This window comes from Acanthochromis polyacanthus, chromosome 18, assembly GCF_021347895.1.
Source record: "Acanthochromis polyacanthus isolate Apoly-LR-REF ecotype Palm Island chromosome 18, KAUST_Apoly_ChrSc, whole genome shotgun sequence".
Taxonomy (NCBI): Eukaryota; Metazoa; Chordata; class Actinopteri; family Pomacentridae; genus Acanthochromis; species Acanthochromis polyacanthus.
Window position 1 is genome coordinate 16,283,358 of NC_067130.1, and position 18,071 is coordinate 16,301,428.

Consider the following 18,071-nt stretch of genomic DNA (forward strand, 5'->3'; position numbering starts at 1 on the left):
AGCAGCAATGGTACGTATCCTTCTCTGAAAATGGTTTCATTGATAAATTCTGGTATTTTCTTAGGAAAGCTAGAAAGATGTTCGCACTTACCCAAGTTGAGAAAAGTTGCCAGCTGACTTGGCAAGTTTGGTCATTGACCTGGCATAGGCCTCTTCAATAGTACTCCTAAAAGAGAGAGAAAACACAACAAGACACAATGTTAAACACACAGTTTAAATCAGCTCAAATGATTTAAAAAAAATGTTCAAGTAAGCTTGAGTTTATGCTGTCATGTCAACAATGTCAGAACATCTTTTCGGGTTTTAAAAACCATTGTAGTATCGAGTAAGATAAAGTTTTCCAAAGTATTTGCAACTAGGTTATGGCTCAAACGGGGCATGTCACTGAACATCAGAGGATCCCAGCCAAAAACACCCACTCAGAACTTGCAACATAAATGTTTGACCACATGCTCTGTGTGTGGGCAAATGAATGTGGTTTGGCTTGTGATTTGTTCATAAACCTCATGCTGAAGATGACAGAGTATGAAAGCTGCTGTTTGAGTTTCCTGCTCCTCTCAATTTCCCTTTTTATTCCTTTATTCTGCAACAAAGTGACAGCAGGAAAAACTGCAGCAGTGTTATAGTGAAAGCCTGAATTATGGATGTCTCATTTAGCAGCCTCTCTCTGCAGCAGTCATGCCACAGAACAGGGTCAGCCAGGGGGAAACGGGACAAACGTGCACAAAGACACACACACACACACACAAACAGGTACACACAAATAGCTCACAAACAAACAACACGGAAGATGCAACAGGCTAGAGATGCATTATAGGCAACATTTCCACTTCCGCATCTTTGTGTGAGAGCAGAATGTCAGTTTATTTTTGTACTCTATCATGTAGTAAATCCTGTCAGAGTGCCAACACTAACTTCTACCTTTTAGCAATATCCTAAATAACTTAGTGTTTGTACTTTTAAACCAGGACAAGCAAAAGCACAAGCTGATGTGCAAACTGTGTGTTGCACATTGTCAACACACACAATATTTACACAGATAACAGTTTTTTGGAACTCTTTTTCTATATTAGAACTCGTACTTTTTGACTTCATATTCTGACATGTACATCATTGTAAAAGTGAGCTTTCACTTGTTAAATGAAAGGCTTTCCTGTTCTTGTATTATGGAGTGCCAGCTTCTATGGGGATCTTATGTACATCAATCTGCCCAAACATTAAACTACCACTGACAGGTGAAGTGATGAATATTGACCATTTTGCTACAATGCAACATTTAGCTGGGGAAGTTCAGGTCCTCAGCAGGACAATCTACCCCTCCATGTTATAACAACTGCTCCAAAACAGCTCAAGGACCATGATAAAGAGGCTCCCAAACCCCTCAAATCCTAACCCAATCAAGCATCCATTTGATGCAACACAACAAGTCAACTGAGGCCCCATCTCACAACCCAAACGACTAACTGCCAACGTCCCCGTGGCACAACAGGACACCCCCAGGGATCCTGTGTCCTTGCACCAATGGTTCACATCTGTTTTGGTGTAATGAGGTGGGACCTACATAATATTAGACAGGTGGTTTTAGTGTTGTAAATGATCAGTGTAAAGTCTACAGTTTGAACTCTGTAACCCAAATGTAACTTGGGATTGAGATGATCTTGGTTAAAAATGGAAATCTTAAATTCTGTGTAGATACTGACTGTAAATGAAGAAGAGGCCAAAGACCATCAAACAGTGTCAATCCAAATGTTGATCACACATTAACTTGGTGGTCAAAGTTCATACTGTGGGAACAGTCATTCGAAAGAAAGACCATAAAGACATAAATCTTAAAGACAGCTTTAATGACAACTAGCCCTGTCTGCTGAGTTAGTTGAAAGGACGATGAAGTTGTGCTCCAAATCAATACAACATGCTGACCCTACACAGGGTTTGAGTAGGTCGTGTGCTCATACTACAAATAGCCAGCGATAAGTGGCAGGTTTTTCAAGGAGCAGTTCTATTCTCCAACAGTGCACTGACCAAAAAAAAATGTGGAGCTGCTCAAAGAGAAACATTCTAATGTCGCATAGTCATGTGTAATTCACTGAGATTACTTGATATTATTCACTGTTAGCACAATATAAAGAATGTTGATTTGGTATACTAACAGATACAACACTGTACTATGACAATAGAATGTGGTATACACTCCACAGAATTAGGATGCAGCATGGATTTGAAACACAGGCACAAAGACAATATTCCAATCTTGAACTACTTTTCTTCTTCAGGTCACTTCTTCTCCTGTGGTGGGTCATCTCACAGTAGCCCACTTAGAGACCGAGTGTGAGCCAGCAGTGTGTAGACATTTTGCAATACTTCAGTGGAGAAAATGAAACCTATAAGAGATCTTGGATGTGTTTGCTCCCTTTGGATACTGATAATGTTGTCTTAGCCTTAAAATTCTTATTCTTACAGTAGGGAATTAAGTGACCGACTCACTAAGATAATAGGAATATAGTAGGAACATAGAGCACAATATATTTTTATCCACCAGATGGAGCCATAGTGCAGTTTTTCAGAAAACAGAAACCATAATATCACCACATAAGAGTTCAACTTGGAAGCTGGCACAAAGTAGACAGAGTTATGTGCCAGTAAGCAAAATAAACAGTTATGTACAAGATAAATGAATGCTACCTGACCTTCTGTCTCCTCCATGAATAATGCATTGGTTCTTTTAATTGTGTAGAATAAACAACCGTATGACTCCAGACTGCGAAGTGTTAATATATAAACACAGTAAAAAGCTAAAAGATGATTTATTACAACAAAAGACTTCAGAGAGTTTAAGCGTTGCAGACAAACTTGACAAATGGTTTACCAGCTAATTGCAAGGGACATTCAGCAACAGAAACCTGCATTCTATTTTTGGAAATTTTTTTTTAAATGAGTTGGTTTTCAATTGCAGCCACCTGCGATGAAGGGGAAAAAAATGGGCTGAAGTATGAAAAATATCCATGTGAAATAACTGTGTTGCTGTCCAAAGGAAAAGTAAAGAACAAAAGCTGATTTTCTTCAAGTTTTTGCCAACGTTTCTATGAACAACAACCAATGAAATGTCATCATTCGTTATTAATCATACTTCCCAGTAATATTTCAGTAAACACAATCTGCTGAGCACATCAAATCCTGCACAATGTGTTAAAGTGTGTGAATGCATTCCTCAACGTTAGGTAAACGGTGGAATTCACAGCGGCATTCCAGTGGGAGACCATCTATCATGTGGCAGGTTATAAACTTACACCTCTCACACAGTGAAGCTAATCTTTATGGAGGTGGGAAGGATTTGAAAAGAAGCTATTATTATGGTATTATCAAGCCGCAGAGGCTGGTGGAGCGTAACATAATGCCAGCTGACAGGTGGGCTCAGGTTTAGGCTGCTCTGACAAAGAAGCTATGTTTGCATAGTATTCACAGTTGTATACATTTACCACAATATTGCAGTAATTTGAATATGAATTTTCATGACAAATACAACTACATTTGTTTTGATGTTAGAGCTGGAAATAACACAACTGACTGATTAATCATTTCAGCAATTTTTCAAGCAACAATAGTGGGGGAAAAACTAAACATTCTGTAGTTTCAGCTTCCCAACTCTTTGATATATTCTACAACTTAGTTAAATGAGTGTCTGAGGTTTGGACTGAAAAGTTGTAGTGTAGATTTTGGCATTTAATTGACTGTCACTAATCACTGAACTGGAGACATAAAAGGGATCAATAAATTGTTAGTTGCAGCACTAGAACAGCTCCATATGGTTCACACCTGTAGCAAACAGGCAAATTCAAAGAGGACATAAGTAGCAGTGCCAGCTATGAACTTGGATGTTATTACAAGGATAATACAAGGAGCTGGAACAGCAGGTGCAGACTTGGAGATACATTTAAATACCAAGAAAACCCACATGATAGGAAACAAAAGGTACACACGGCATAACCGGTTAATTAGTAACGTGCTGAACATGTTATATAAACCATGTTATTCTCTTCAGAGTCGGACTAAGTGACGAGTATCGGACCGCTGCTTCTTACCTTTCTCTGATGAAGTCTGTCAGCTCCTTGGTGGAGATTTGGCCATGCTTCATGTTATGGTACAGCACATCAAAGCCATTATTTTTTTCCCCCTGCATTTCAGAAACACAACAAAGATTACTCAGTGGAAAAAGCACCAAGTCTAACAAGCAGCAACAATGCGTCAGCTACTGATCAGACATTACCGAGAAGGCTTTTTCTAACAACAGCATCCTCATTGTCTGCATGGCTTCTAGCTGCATTTGCAGCAGCTTCTGGTCAACCATACTCATCTTGGCCATGTTGACAAAAGTGAATATTAAAAAGGTGTAAAATGACAGCCAACAGGTCGAAGGATAGAGCCGATAATGTAAGAGACAGCCGAACAACTGTCTGTGTTGCTGTAACCATGTCACGGGGTAACCAGGGTGTCCAGTTGCGCTGATGCTTAAAAAATGCAAGTGCACCATTGAATTATTAATAGGAAAGAAAAATGTAGAGTTTAGATATAAAATGTTTGATAATCATAATGCTTTATGATGCAAATACATGAACCCTTCCTGCTGCTACTAATAATGATTTTTGTTTTGCACATCTAAACAATCAGCAGTGGTGTATGTGGTAAAAGGGAAAATATATAAAACTTGGAAGGTATGGCAAGCATTCAATGGACCATATTTCAATCAAAATTTGCATGGAGGAACTCTCTTACTCAGTGACTTCCTGTATGATAGCCAATAAATAATGAAAAATTTCAGAATAGAAATGGCAAACTGGGTTTTTATCAAACAGATGGATTTGGATGAAATTTTCAGAGAAGATCAGAAATGACACAAGGACCAAGTGATTAGATGTTGGCAGTGATGCAGCTTATAGTCTGGATCCATGGACTTGTTAAAGATATCTGTATCATTGTGAGATAGCATCACGGCGTCACTGTAACCATGACAACAAAAGAACGCTGCGCCAGGTGCCTGCTGACGATCACACGATTGAGATCCGACTACAAATCCACCACTGTGGTCTCACTGGGACTTATCAGTTGGACACTATACAACGACTGAGCAGCCTTGGCGGAGTACTGCGCTCTCTCAGTGCTTTTCTTGTTACATAGTGTGACCTATTTTTTTAAACTTACAAATATACAATTATTGCGACAAAATTAAATCATGAATAAACTTTGGATCATGGCACTCATGTAGGTGTTACTTTGACATGACCACTCACCCAAACATGGCTGCAGACCAAGCACACCCATGTTGGCAACTGCACTCACAGAGAGCATCTACTGCCAAACTGTAAAATCTGCTTTGAAACATCTCAACAAATAGCCCAAGGTGTTCACTTAGCCTCCAAACTAACCAGATCTCAGTCCAGTCAAGCATCGGAGGGATGCACTGGAACACACCTGATCCATGAAGGCTCAACTCTGTGAAATACAGGCCAAAGGATTTTCTACTAATGTCCTGGTACCACATACCACAGCACACCTCTGAAGGTGTTCTGTTGTGTGGACTGACAAAAAAGTTGACACATGTAGAATGACAGCACAGTCAAGAAATCAATTACTCTGACAGCCTGCTGAATCAGAGAAGAAATGACATTTATAGACGTGTTGAACTTTGTAGGAATGACTGATGGGGTTAGGGTTTATAAGGTAGGAGTTCCATTGGTTTGGGAAAACTGCATTGTTCTGAGTCCTGACTAATTCAATAGCTGTCCATCGGTACTAAACGACCTACACTTTAAACTTTTGCAATATAGTCTTGCAGTTGCAGTCAATACCTGTTCAATCACTTGGTCATCAACTATAAAATTAACCATCAACTACTTTGATAAATGATGAATTGGTGTAAGTAATTAGTCAAGAATGATTCCAGCTTCTTAAATCTGAATATTCTTAACTCTATGAGAGTAAACTAAATATCTCTGAGTTGTTGAGAAGACAAGACATTTAAGGACATCACCTTGGGATTTGGGAAACATTGCTCAAAATTTTTCACCATGATCTAACATTTTATATCCAACAACTAATCGATTACTCAAGAAAATAAGCGACACATTAATGATTACAACAATCATTTTATACAGCCCTGCATACTTATGTTGACACCGTAATTTATGGCCTTCTTGTCACTTCTGAAAAGAGAAGGAGAAAAAAACACTTCACTTCCTCATTATCCTCATTAGGCTGTGTCTTCTGTGTGAGAGGAAACATACTTACCATAGCTTGAAGCTAGGAAGTACCGATGAGAAAACACTGAAGATCCGACAGAATAAGCACACCATAAAACAGAAACATGACTGACAGGTTTTGATTGTCATAACCTGTTACAGGTTGTTGTGTGACATCTTGGCAAACAGCAACTAGACAAGCCCCCACTAGGGGGCAGAACCACGCCTATACATGATACTCTATCAATTTTGATCATCCTACGTATCTCCCTTTCTACTTGATCTGCTGACCTCTAACTCCACAACTGAGCAGGGGACCTTAGACTGATCTTCAGTGCGAAGTTTGATTATCCTGACTTCAGCACTTGCAGAGATATCGAACTGGACATACACACAGACATACACACATACACACATACATACATACATACCCAGCCAGATACCGCACCGAATGCAGTAACCCCGTTGACGTACGTCAGGCGTGGTTAAATACTGACTAATTCTGATGAATCAGTGGGAGGGCAGAAGCGATAACTTCACTTGACAGAAGGCCAAAAGAAGACAAACAAGGCAGCACATACTTGTTCTAAAATATAGGCCTACTTCAGGATAATAACACGCCTGTTCATGACAGTTCATCCTCATTCTTGTATGAATGTGTCGGCCAACTTTGTTTCACCTCAACCCGAGATGATAACAGCTCTTTCCTAGTTCCTGGACTGGTCCACTGTCAGCAGTTTGGTATACAGGCCCCAACACTACTGCTGCCTTGTTTTTCCACAAGGACAAAGATGAAAGTTCAGGAGGTTTGTGTCAAAACGCTCAGTGCTAGCTCCAACACAGACATATTTACAGAGCAAACAGACATTAAAAGCGAAGCATCCTTCTCTGGGTTACAGCTCTCCGGCCTACATTTCACTCCAGTGAGCAGACCACTGAGATGTGCTTCCTGTTGTATGATAACAGTTTAAGATAGGCACAAGTTTAGCTGTTACCCTGCAGACAGCTTGACATGCAAGTTACCACGCATATTAGACGTCAAGAAGGAATAGTAACAATACACTTTCACAACACCTACACTATACTGCTGAAACTCTGAGAAACACAATGTGAGAGACACAATTGGCCAATCAGTCTACAAAACAGGGAAGTGACGAAAATAAGTGAAAACACAGCTCCAAACAGCAACAGGAAAAAGGCTCATTCTGTGCTACAGCTACGCTCACATGGGCTGTGATATCAATGAATACAAAAGAAAAATAAAAACAAACACAGGAAACAGCTATGGGCGTTTTTAAGTTTTCATAAGGTACAATACTGGAACTGATTGTGAAAAATATACTCTTACAAAGCAGTAGCCAAGAATATAAAGACATCACTCTGAACAACCTGATGTGGAGTTTTGAAATTAACTACTAATGTCTGAATTAGAACTGTACTATTTCTGCATGAGCAGCAGCAGAGAGATGTGATACCAGAGTGCTGCAGTTTCTCAAAGTCCTCGTCTGGAGACTCATTGATGAAAACCCCTCGTACAGAGTGTTTAATATTCCAACCACACATTGTGAAATTCAAAAGTACTCATTATGCTTGGACTGAGATGAAGTGGTTTTTTAACTCTCAGCCCCACCCCAAAGGGAGGATAACATGGTGAGAAGTTAGGACACGTCAATCATGGTTTGTTTGAGCAACAGTGCAGTTTGCAGCTGAGACAGCTTCCTATGAACCGATAGAGTTCATTTAAAAAAAAACAGAAGAGAGAGAGTGAACTGTGTTGGCTCCATTATTGCCGCCGATACAAAACAGATCTCAAAATGAATTCAAATCCCGGCTGTGACACGCTGCACTACGCCTGCACTGCACAGACTACAAGGCCCTCCGTGTCTTTGTATGCTTTAGGCCGACAAAAAAATGTAGGTAATAGCTCTGCGACTAGACAGCTTACGTCATGGCTGAATGTGCACCATTGCTTATGCTGGGAAGAGTGGTTTCACTCACAGGCAGAGAGAAGGGGAGTCTTGAAAGAATAAAGCCAGCAACCTCAGCTTCTATTAAATCCAGAACTCAATATGCAGCAATAAACTTTAACTTCAGGTTATACAGTACGGTGGTTTGTAAAGTAAAAGCAATTTTTCCCATTAAAAAAAAGCTTTAAAAACACAACTCAGATCCTTGAGCAGTCATTCAGAACTAGAAAAGATTTGTGAAACTCTTAGATGATGTTAGAATTATTATGCAAACAAATGCTTAACACTAGTGTAATAGCTGTGACTCTGGATTCTGCAGTGTCTTTTGTGAACACAATTGAACCCTATAATTCCTGTTCACCTTTTGTTGGCAATATAAACATGTCAAAAGTCATTTTTTTAAGGGTCGACAGATTTATTTTTAGAGATGACACAAATGCTGATTATTAGCAATGGAGGAGACACAATCAAAAGTTGGAAGTGATGTACATTCTCAGTAAAAATTCAAATCTTGGTGTCATTTGTCAACTTAGACATGCCTTTGTTTAGGTTTTGCATATGCTTAATTAAAAGAGACCATTTAACATGTATCCGTTAGTGGTAATAGGCTACTACTTAAGATATGTATCCAATCAGACATTGCTCAAGACTATAGAGTGGTAACAACAGAGAGAGGAGGCTGCATCAAAGCTAAAGAAACATCATTTTAAATTTGATTATTTCATAGGAAATTGGTTTTAAAAAAATAACACTACAGATAATCAGAAAAATGCCTTGTACTGGATTCAATAATCGGCCCGGTTGATAGTCAACTAACTAAATTCTGAGGGCATCACTACTACAGATATATCTGGTTTTAGCTTCTCAAATGTCTTAATATTTGCATATTTTGATTGTTTTGTACGATAGTACAGGACAGTTGCGACTGCAGCAATATGAAAGCACGGCCTCAGGCACTAGGAAACTGTAAAGGACATTTTTCATAATTTTCTAACATCTCGCAAACTAAACAATTAATTACAACAACAATCAGGTTGGGACTGCAATTATAAGTCCATTAAGCTATTAGTCGATCCATGAAAAACAAGCATCTGTTTTCATAACTGTGCAATCATTTGTCATTTTCAAGTAAAAAACACAAACACCTTCCTTATTCTCACATCTCAAAATCTGCAGCTTGTAAGCATTTGTGCTAGTAAACCTGAATATATTTTGACTTATTAGACATTTTTCACTATTTTCTGCTATGGGTATTGTAATTGCACAGCACTTAGGTTCAGCTCTTGTTGTGTGCTTCCATGAATTTGACAATGCCCAAATGACTTATCATTTACTCGGGAATAAAAGGAAATGACCAGCAGATTATTCAATAATGAATCAATTAACAAATAATAAATTGCTGTGGAGGAAGATATGCCCCACATGTAAAACACATGGCTCTCTCATCAGCACACAGCCTCCTGAGTCAATGAGATTTCAACGAGCAGAGCCTGAGACACAAGCAGTGACACCAGCTCTGACTTCTGAAGCCATGCATGTAAAACATACCATCAATGCTTTTAAAAGTCTATGATGGATTTGCACAGAACAATATGCAATATGTAATAACAAACTAAAATCCATACAAAAAGAAACTGGCATTCTTAATCTGAAAGACCACCTGAAAGATACAGATAAACAAAACCACAGGGCTGCAGTTTATCATATAACATCTGCTGGGCAGAGGAGGACAGGAATTCACTTTCTTTCTGTTGGAGTACAATACCAGTCTCAATATCCTGTGTGTGGGGAATCAAGTGTTTATTGCCTGACAGGCAGTAATGTAAGCCAGGACATGGATAGAGCCCAGGTTAGCTCAGTATTGTGCTGCCCCTTCCAACAACCAAAGAAAACGAACTCAGCTCAAGAGTAAATTTACGCTTCCCCTCATTTCTGGGGCCAACTTTTACTCATAAGACTGTCTGCATCTCTTCAGTGATAACAATATTTCAGTAATCAACACCGATTGTCATGCTTTCCAGTTAAACAACATATGTAGGACGTGTAAAAAAACAAAAAAACACACACAATAGGGTTCAGTGTGGAAGATTACATTATGCAGGCAGAAAAATTGAACTACTTTAACCTATTTCTCTTCACGTGTAAGGAAAATTAAACAAAATCTACTCTGCCCTGACTGTTCAAGTCACTACTGTAGGTGTATTTATTACATAATAGTGCAAAATGTATTAGAAGTTGGGTTAATGTGTTTTAGCAAGCTTTAGTCTGTTAATTTCCACCAGCAACTGAGTAATCCAAGGAAAATAAAACACAAGATTAAGAAGCGACATGACGTCTTTTCCAGTTCTGGGTGAATGTTCAGGTGAAAGCGTTGGAAAAAAAAAAAGTGTGACTGCACACTTCTGCTCAGGAGTGAAGACAGAGCTAAACAAGACACGCTCTTTCCAAGCAGACAGTAAACGATGGTCCTGTGCAGACCACGGAGCAGGTAGACAATGTCTGCCCTCACTCAGTCATGTGAGCGGCGCACTGAGGTATCGCAACTCATCAGACCAACAGCAACACATGCAGCTGTAGTATGTGGTAAGCACACACAGGCTGGGCTTTGTTTGTGGTAGAAACATAAATATAGAAAACCACTACCTGCAGTTAAGGATGTGACATCAAAAGGGCACATCCTAAGACAGGTTAACCTCTCGCAGCGTGTGACTCATTCAACCACCTCGAAATCCAGCTTTTATTCATTTGTTTAAGAACAGTGAAACACAAGCATTAAAAGCTAATTACAGCAATCGTCAAAAAAGCAGGATTTATATTCTTTATTTTTAAAGCGAAACCAAAGTACAGCTAATTATCCACCGAGGGCAACAGGTTGGGGTTGTAACACAACAAACAACTCTGCAAGACCTTCCTCGAAAGACAAAGATCCAAAGCAATATGCAAGCTTGAGCATGTGTATTTGAGCTGAAGAAGAGAAGCAACATGAAGGAAGCGTGTCACCGCTGTTCATTTCTTTTCTCATGTCAGCCTTTGTTATGGTATTGTGACACTTCTCATGTCTGATCCTCGACTTGTGGTTTTGCGACTGAGACTTGCACCATAAACTATGTGAAAACCTATTAGACCACACACACAAAACACAGACGGCAAAGAGCAGAAGGCCAAGAGAAGGCTGTTGGCTGTATCAACACTGTTTGCTTATCACACTGCCATCTTATTTTCCCATGACATACTGGAGGCTAACAGAGTGCACATTAAACATAAGCTCATCACATTTTCCATTAAGTATTAGGACAGCTACACCAAGCCACTGACTGACACATTTCAGCACGTCAGGCATACTGCACCGATGCTGCAAAACTTTCATCAATACACCACAGTTAGCTCACTACTCAAGCTCATTTCACGCACAGAAAAAAGGGAAATGAGACGAAGCCTGCAACTAAATCTAGTGAGCGGAAATGTTGCAGTCAGTGACCACTCAAGTGCTGCAACTCTGACAGAGAAACAATATTGCGGTACCATGTCTGGCTCCTAATTCCTAAAGAACTTGTTTATTCAGCTGAGGAGAGATATTGTCTGCACCAGAGATTCAAGCCAAGATTAGAGACGAGGGGAAAAGCCAACGAAAATGCCTCTAAAAACACCACAGAGTGAAAGCACATGGGGAGAAATCTGTGCGCGAGTTCCTGCCTGCTTTGCAAAATCAAAATAGATCCGAAAAATGTTCAGATCCGACAGGCCTCGTGTGTTTGTGTGTGTGTCGGCTTGTGGTGATGATTTGTAGTCAAGTCAAAGGGAAATGGATGCATCTCCTAATGCCAAGTATGTGTGTGTGTGTGTCCTGCATGTTAAACACACAGCTGATCGCTGCCATCACTGGATTCTCTTGTGGCTCACTGCAGGGCACAAAGGGCAGATTGAAGAATCAGGAGCGTCTCTGCTCTCCTCTTTTCCATTTAGCTAATGATGAAGTCTCCTTCAGAAAAAAAACGGCTTTACATGGTAAGAGCTCTGGACTTTTCAATTACTGAAAGTGCTGAGCTTCATGTAATTTTAAATAAACATTAATTATATCAGCTTTGAAAGCAGTAGATCCTGTACAGGCTGCACCACCTGGAGATGAGGTCAAGTGAGGCTAAAATCTAGGGCAGTAATTTCCCACCTTTGGGAAGACAGAGATCCAACAGAACACACTTTGGCAGCTTCCAATACAGACGTGTTAACTTACAAATACAATACAGCAATACTAAAGTCATTCAACATGTAAATATATGTGCTTTGGCAGGATTTGTTGGGTTCTCCATGTGTAGATCAACACTGTAGGGTCTTTACCTTCACATTTAAACCGTAAAGTCACAACAGCGGTGTGAAAATCATTTGACTCAACAGATGTTGTTTAAACGTGCTATAGAATTAACAGTGACATGAACTGAATCAGAGCACTACATTTTCCCAAAATAAGTGTGAAAATGCAATAACACATCTATTAGCAAATATCTCTCATATTCAGTCATTCTGTTTAAATGTAACTATTCTTCTTAACCCCTTAGTGTAAAAGGATGGTCAACAACAGAGTTCTCAGCATTTGTACAGCTCCAATTTTTGTCAATATAAGACGAAAAATCAACTTGATGCGGTGGCTACAGCACAATTTATGGCTCTGGTTTAGAACATTAGCTTGGATAAAGAAGCTGTGGTGTGAGTCGTTTTTACTTTTAATGACAGATTTTGTAGCTTTACGAAAATCGGTAAAGGGTGAATCAGTAACGAAGACAGGTTTTTACTTTCCACCTGCTTTGACACAGCCACGTCAAATTATTATCGGAACAGAAACGACCTTTCGATAGGACATAGACAGCGCTGTATAAAGATTAATGTTAAAACATCCACTACAGCACTAATTAAATAGAACGTAAGCTAAATGTCCCGCACAGTATGAGACTGTGAATGTTTTTAAAGCTGCTCTAAGTTGCTAAACATCTGGCCTCTCACTGAAACTTTGTTACGGAAGAAAATGACGCGTACGGCGAAGGGTTGTGATTGACAGCAGCAGCGTCCAATAGTATTCCTGGAAATGACCATAAACATTCCAAGCAATCCGGGCGCAGCCAATTACCGGACGCTGGGGTGTATTCTTTGGGGTTTCAAGTTAGATGGCTTCACAGAGGCCCAAACCCCGGGGTGGCAAAATAATCGGCGAAGAAAATTAGCCATGGCCGCGGGGCTGTTGACCAGTGGGTCTGGCGGCACCGGACACCGCCACTTCAGCGGGACCGAGCCAACGAATAGGCCGACTACATCCGCAACGAGAATACTACTTAAATCCTTGCTGACATGAACATGATAGGGAGGCAACACAGCGAGAGAATAATGAGGAATAGCGCCGGTGTAAACACGGTGAATAAAGAGCAGCACCTACCCAGAAATTCTCTCGGAAGTACGGCGTTATCATCTTGCTTTACTCCTCTTCGCCGCAACTCTTGAGTTTGTCGTAATGCAACTTTTAAATCATCCACCGTCCTCCCCCCGTCTCTGTTGTATCTGCCTTTCCCCGTTTTCCTCCTCTCCCCTTTCTTCTCCCTCCCCACCTTCAGACTCCACCTCCGCTCGGCTGTACTGCGGCTCTCCCCTCTGGTTTCTTCCCGTACAAATCAGACTTTTGGTGGAGGAAACAGCGCTACCAATGGCGGTTAGATACACCGGGGGAACGACGGGCCGTCTCTGGGTGAAATGCTGCCTTCAGGTGTCCCCCGTAAATTCCTTTACACTGTATATGATGCAGCAGCACATTCCAGGTAATTTGGGCAAGAAGTTTGATTAAAATGACAACTAACGGAAAATATGCAAAAATAAACAAACTAATAACATTATGTTCATGTGAGGATTTGAAGTAGGGACGGTTGTTATTTTTATTTTGTTATTTAGCTATATAAAGCATTTTTGTTACTTCATATTTGTATGTAAAGTGCTTTACAATAAAGTTATTACCCGATTGATGAGTATTTTGTAATGAGATATGCGTTTTAGCCTCTTGGCATTCAGGCACTAATACACACCTATAACAAGTAGGCAAGCAACAACAAAATGGAACCATTTGTCATGCATCATGTAACAGATCTGCATAGTTTCCATTAAAGTATTGGATTCATATGCAGTTTAGTGGGTTCATGTTTAAGTAAAAAATAATGCCCGTGTTTTGACGTGCCTTTTTGATTCTGGCAAAATATTGTTTTTAGCTTCATTTATGTGTTCCAAGGTGTGAAATAAAGTATATCTATGTTTGATTACACTATAAATGCCCATATGAAGGGGTCATTCTCCTAATGGAAAATTGGCATTTACAAAAAAAGAGGAAAGAAAACACATTTTTAAATGACATGTATGTAAAGTCAAATACAAAAATCTAGTATTAGAATGTGATGAACCCTGGTCAAATGGGTGTCCGATTAAAGATTGGACAGGAAGGTCTCTGAGTCAGCAGTTACCGGGAAGATCTGATAGTTGCTACTTAGCATATAATTTGCACTCATTCCATGTATGCTAATAAAGTGCAGTTGCTACCAAAAAACGATCAACAAAAATGTGGAAAAAATGCGAGAGAAAGGCCCATAATAATGTAAACAATTTATTGGAACAATGTACAGATTCAAGCAATGGTAACCAGTCACACCCACTATATCATCTTACAAATATTACAAAATTACTACAGTACAATATAGAGTCTTTGCATGATCCAAAATATTTGGTGGCCCCAAAAGGATTACTTTTTTTAAAAATTCAGCAGCTTATTAAAAAGAAAACAAAAAAAATCAAACCATGCCTATCAAAATGATGTTTTCGCTTTTATTAGCAAAAAAGATGGAAGGCAGATAATCTAATCAAGTTTAAAGGCTAATTGAATTCTAGGACACAGGAGCTCTTTGACTAAACATTCCTTAATATTGGTGGGTGCTTTATAGAGTACAAATTTTCAATAAAGCTTCATAGAAAGTCAAACTTATCTGCAAACATGTTTCAAACAGTGTTTTCTTTAAAACTATCAATTTCTTTGCTTTGAAATGAAGTGTTTCTTTAGATACAGCATACTGTATATCTATTGCAAAACAACAAAACCTCAAAGTATTTGCTCTCAAGGCATTGTGTAGATATTACACCATTTACCGTTGTCTGATAATCACTTTTGACAAAAAGTACATAAACTATGTGCCAGTTACCATTTCTGAATTGTTCTTACACCCCCTGCTTTCCAACTAATCACATTTGACAGCTGGCAGTGTTGCACACATGAACACTAAAGTCAATTAACACCCATGGTTATCCATTTCTAATACCAAGGGCCAGCTTTTTTATTTTTTTATAGTAATCTTTAGTTGTTGAGGAGATGCATATAGGCGTACACATGGGGAAATGATCAAAAAACAAACAACAATGGACACAAACAACCTGAGGTTAACACATAGAAAACACATATTCAAGTGGTGAAACACAACTACAATGTATAGCAGCAGTAAAGTCAGAAATACAGCACAGTAATAATGGGGATTGTTTGGCGTGTTTAAGACCTACACTCTTTCAATGAAAGAATAACAGGACTGTGTACACACCCCACCGAGCCATGATTACTCCATTTTTTGCATGCCAAACAGCTGGAATGTGACAGACGAAAATCACTTCGGAACATAAAATGATGTGACACATACAAGGATTTGCCTCTGTATTCCATGATGCATTATATCCTGTATTCACCATTTAGCTCATTAAATGCTTAACCTAAGACCGGTTATATATTTTATATTGTATCTAACACATTACACTACCTCCACAATCTAACAACCCAATTGCATCAAGATGCTTATTGCATTAGGTAAATACGTTTTAGCAGCAATACTTAATTAATAATCTGTGTTAACACTAAGGTCATATTCTAAAGTGTTTGGCTGCATCATTCATTACAAGCACTTGCTATTAAAAATTTTAAGTGCATGTCGTGTGCATCGCAAATGATTAAAATACTGCAGTTATTACTCTGGCCAGCAGAGGAAATATGACTGGCTGGGCATAAAAAAAGAAAACAATTAAAAAAAAAAAACTTCCTATCTCCCAAAACCATCATGGAATACACTCAGGCCATCTGTAACTTAAACACTTGGATAATTAAAACAAAAATAGAACAGCGCAAAACAAGCAGAGACATTAACATTCCTGTACTTTCACATTATTTAAAAACTATACATCCAGCTATGGGGGAAAAGTTTAGGGGGAACACTTCAGCAAGATTCATGTGACGTTATAAAAGTCCCAGTGTTGCGATAGATAAATGCTTACTTACTTTGAAACTTGAATTGAAGCTCCCCTTCCCTCCCGCGATCCCCTTCCCACTATATGTTGGGGTGTGAGGGGCCACCAACATGCAAGAGATGAAAGCATCCAAGTACCCCACAGTGACAACCACCCAAAACATTAACACAGTCATCCTCAAGATCATGCTTTGAGCACAAGAAGCCAAACAACCAATAACAAAACTTCAGTACATTGAGAAATAAACATATTTAACATTGATTTGATGGATTGTATGGTTCTGACAGCCAAAGTCACAAAAAAAAAAAAAAAAGATCACTTAGACGGGATTCGTGTTGCTGTGGTAAAAGTCCGATAAACAATAAGATCAAAATGACCGACACACAGGATGTCAACCTGCATGCTTCTCCTTCGGTTTTCCTTCCACGAGGCTCAGACAATAAGTAAGCATCTAAAGCTTTGATATGCTTGCTGATGAATGTCCAGGTCACATTCACACCACAAGACCAAAAAAAACAGAGATTCACTCCAACGTTACATCACAGCCAAGATTTTACACGTTTCAGAAATTCAGTGTGTAAATCCTGTCATGCTACATTACAGCGGATTGCCGTAATTCTCTGGCAGAAGAAATAAAAATACTGTAAATACAAATTACAAGATCAAAGAAGAACCTTATCGAAGGGCAACAACAGCTGTCAAACGCAACACACATCATTAAAGTTCAACAGCTTTCCACAATGAAAGAAGCATGCTACCTATTCTCAGAAAAGCTGCTCTTAAATGAAAATCTTGTGCTCTCCAGTGACAATTAACAACCTCTGCCCGGCTAAAGTATAGGAAATAATCTGATAACTACATAGGTAACTTTTTTGTGGTGATATGCAGCATTATAAAGTGTATTTTCCAGAGCTGGAGCCAATAAAATGCATTCTCAACATCTCTTAGCGTTAAGAGAAAACACATCTCATTGAACCTTCAACTTTACTCCACATTTCTTGTTTTAAGAAGCCTTCTCCTCATCAATGCATTATCTGCCCTGAAGATACTTTTCTGCGTCAGCTTTTCATCTTAGTTAACCAAAATTAAAGAGCAAATGCTTTACAGGGTTTTGCAAAGATTTCTCCATTTCTGCTTTTCATTTCTTGAGATATTCAGGGAATAAATGGAGAGAAACAAAGGTGATAGAGTTCGTTATTTCTGACTGAGATGTAATACATGAATTTTCCTCCCATGATAAGGTTGTTCTGCCAGTCCCTTTTCCCCCCCTCAGCCTCTGCATAGGGGCACTGAGAACCGCAGCTACCACCTCCCTCCCACCCCGTCCACCAGGTCGGGGAGGGGTCCGCACCCCTTCCCTTCCCTCAACAGGCAGACCCTTCCCCCCAGTAAAGGGTAACGTGTTCCCTGGGATGGTTCCCCATATTGTCTCCCATAGTGAATGACCTGCACAGAAGAAACAGAGGCCTCATTAAAATGGAGCACAATGTTCAAGTAGCATTTCTCTTGTGTTAAATACTGCAGTCAGTGTGTCTAACTCATTTTCTGCAGCTAACATCGGAAAGCAAAC

The 18,071-nt window shown here is 39.4% G+C and overlaps 2 protein-coding genes across 10 annotated transcripts in view; both read right to left on the bottom strand.

Moving 5' to 3' along the window:
- The window catches only part of fcho2 (FCH and mu domain containing endocytic adaptor 2), a 46,591-nt gene extending 32,697 nt beyond the window's left edge, over window positions 1-13,894 (bottom strand). For 4 of the 9 annotated variants that reach the window (XM_051938229.1, XM_051938228.1, XM_051938227.1 and 1 more), the window contains exons 1-3: window positions 13,623-13,894; window positions 4,080-4,171; window positions 92-166 (exon numbers count right to left, since the gene is read on the bottom strand). In XM_051938229.1, the coding sequence (XP_051794189.1) occupies window positions 92-166; window positions 4,080-4,171; window positions 13,623-13,655 (200 nt within the window). In that variant the 5' untranslated portion in view covers window positions 13,656-13,894. The remainder of the gene's footprint in view (window positions 1-91; window positions 167-4,079; window positions 4,172-13,622) is intronic. The other 5 variants (XM_051938226.1, XM_051938230.1, XM_051938234.1 and 2 more) reach the window with 3 other exon arrangements.
- A 921-nt stretch (window positions 13,895-14,815) lies between these two features.
- The window catches only part of tnpo1 (transportin 1), a 28,481-nt gene continuing 25,225 nt past the window's right edge, over window positions 14,816-18,071 (bottom strand). Inside the window, exon 25 of the mRNA XM_022191577.2 lies at window positions 14,816-17,947. The gene's annotated coding sequence lies outside the window, so the exon portion shown is untranslated. The remainder of the gene's footprint in view (window positions 17,948-18,071) is intronic.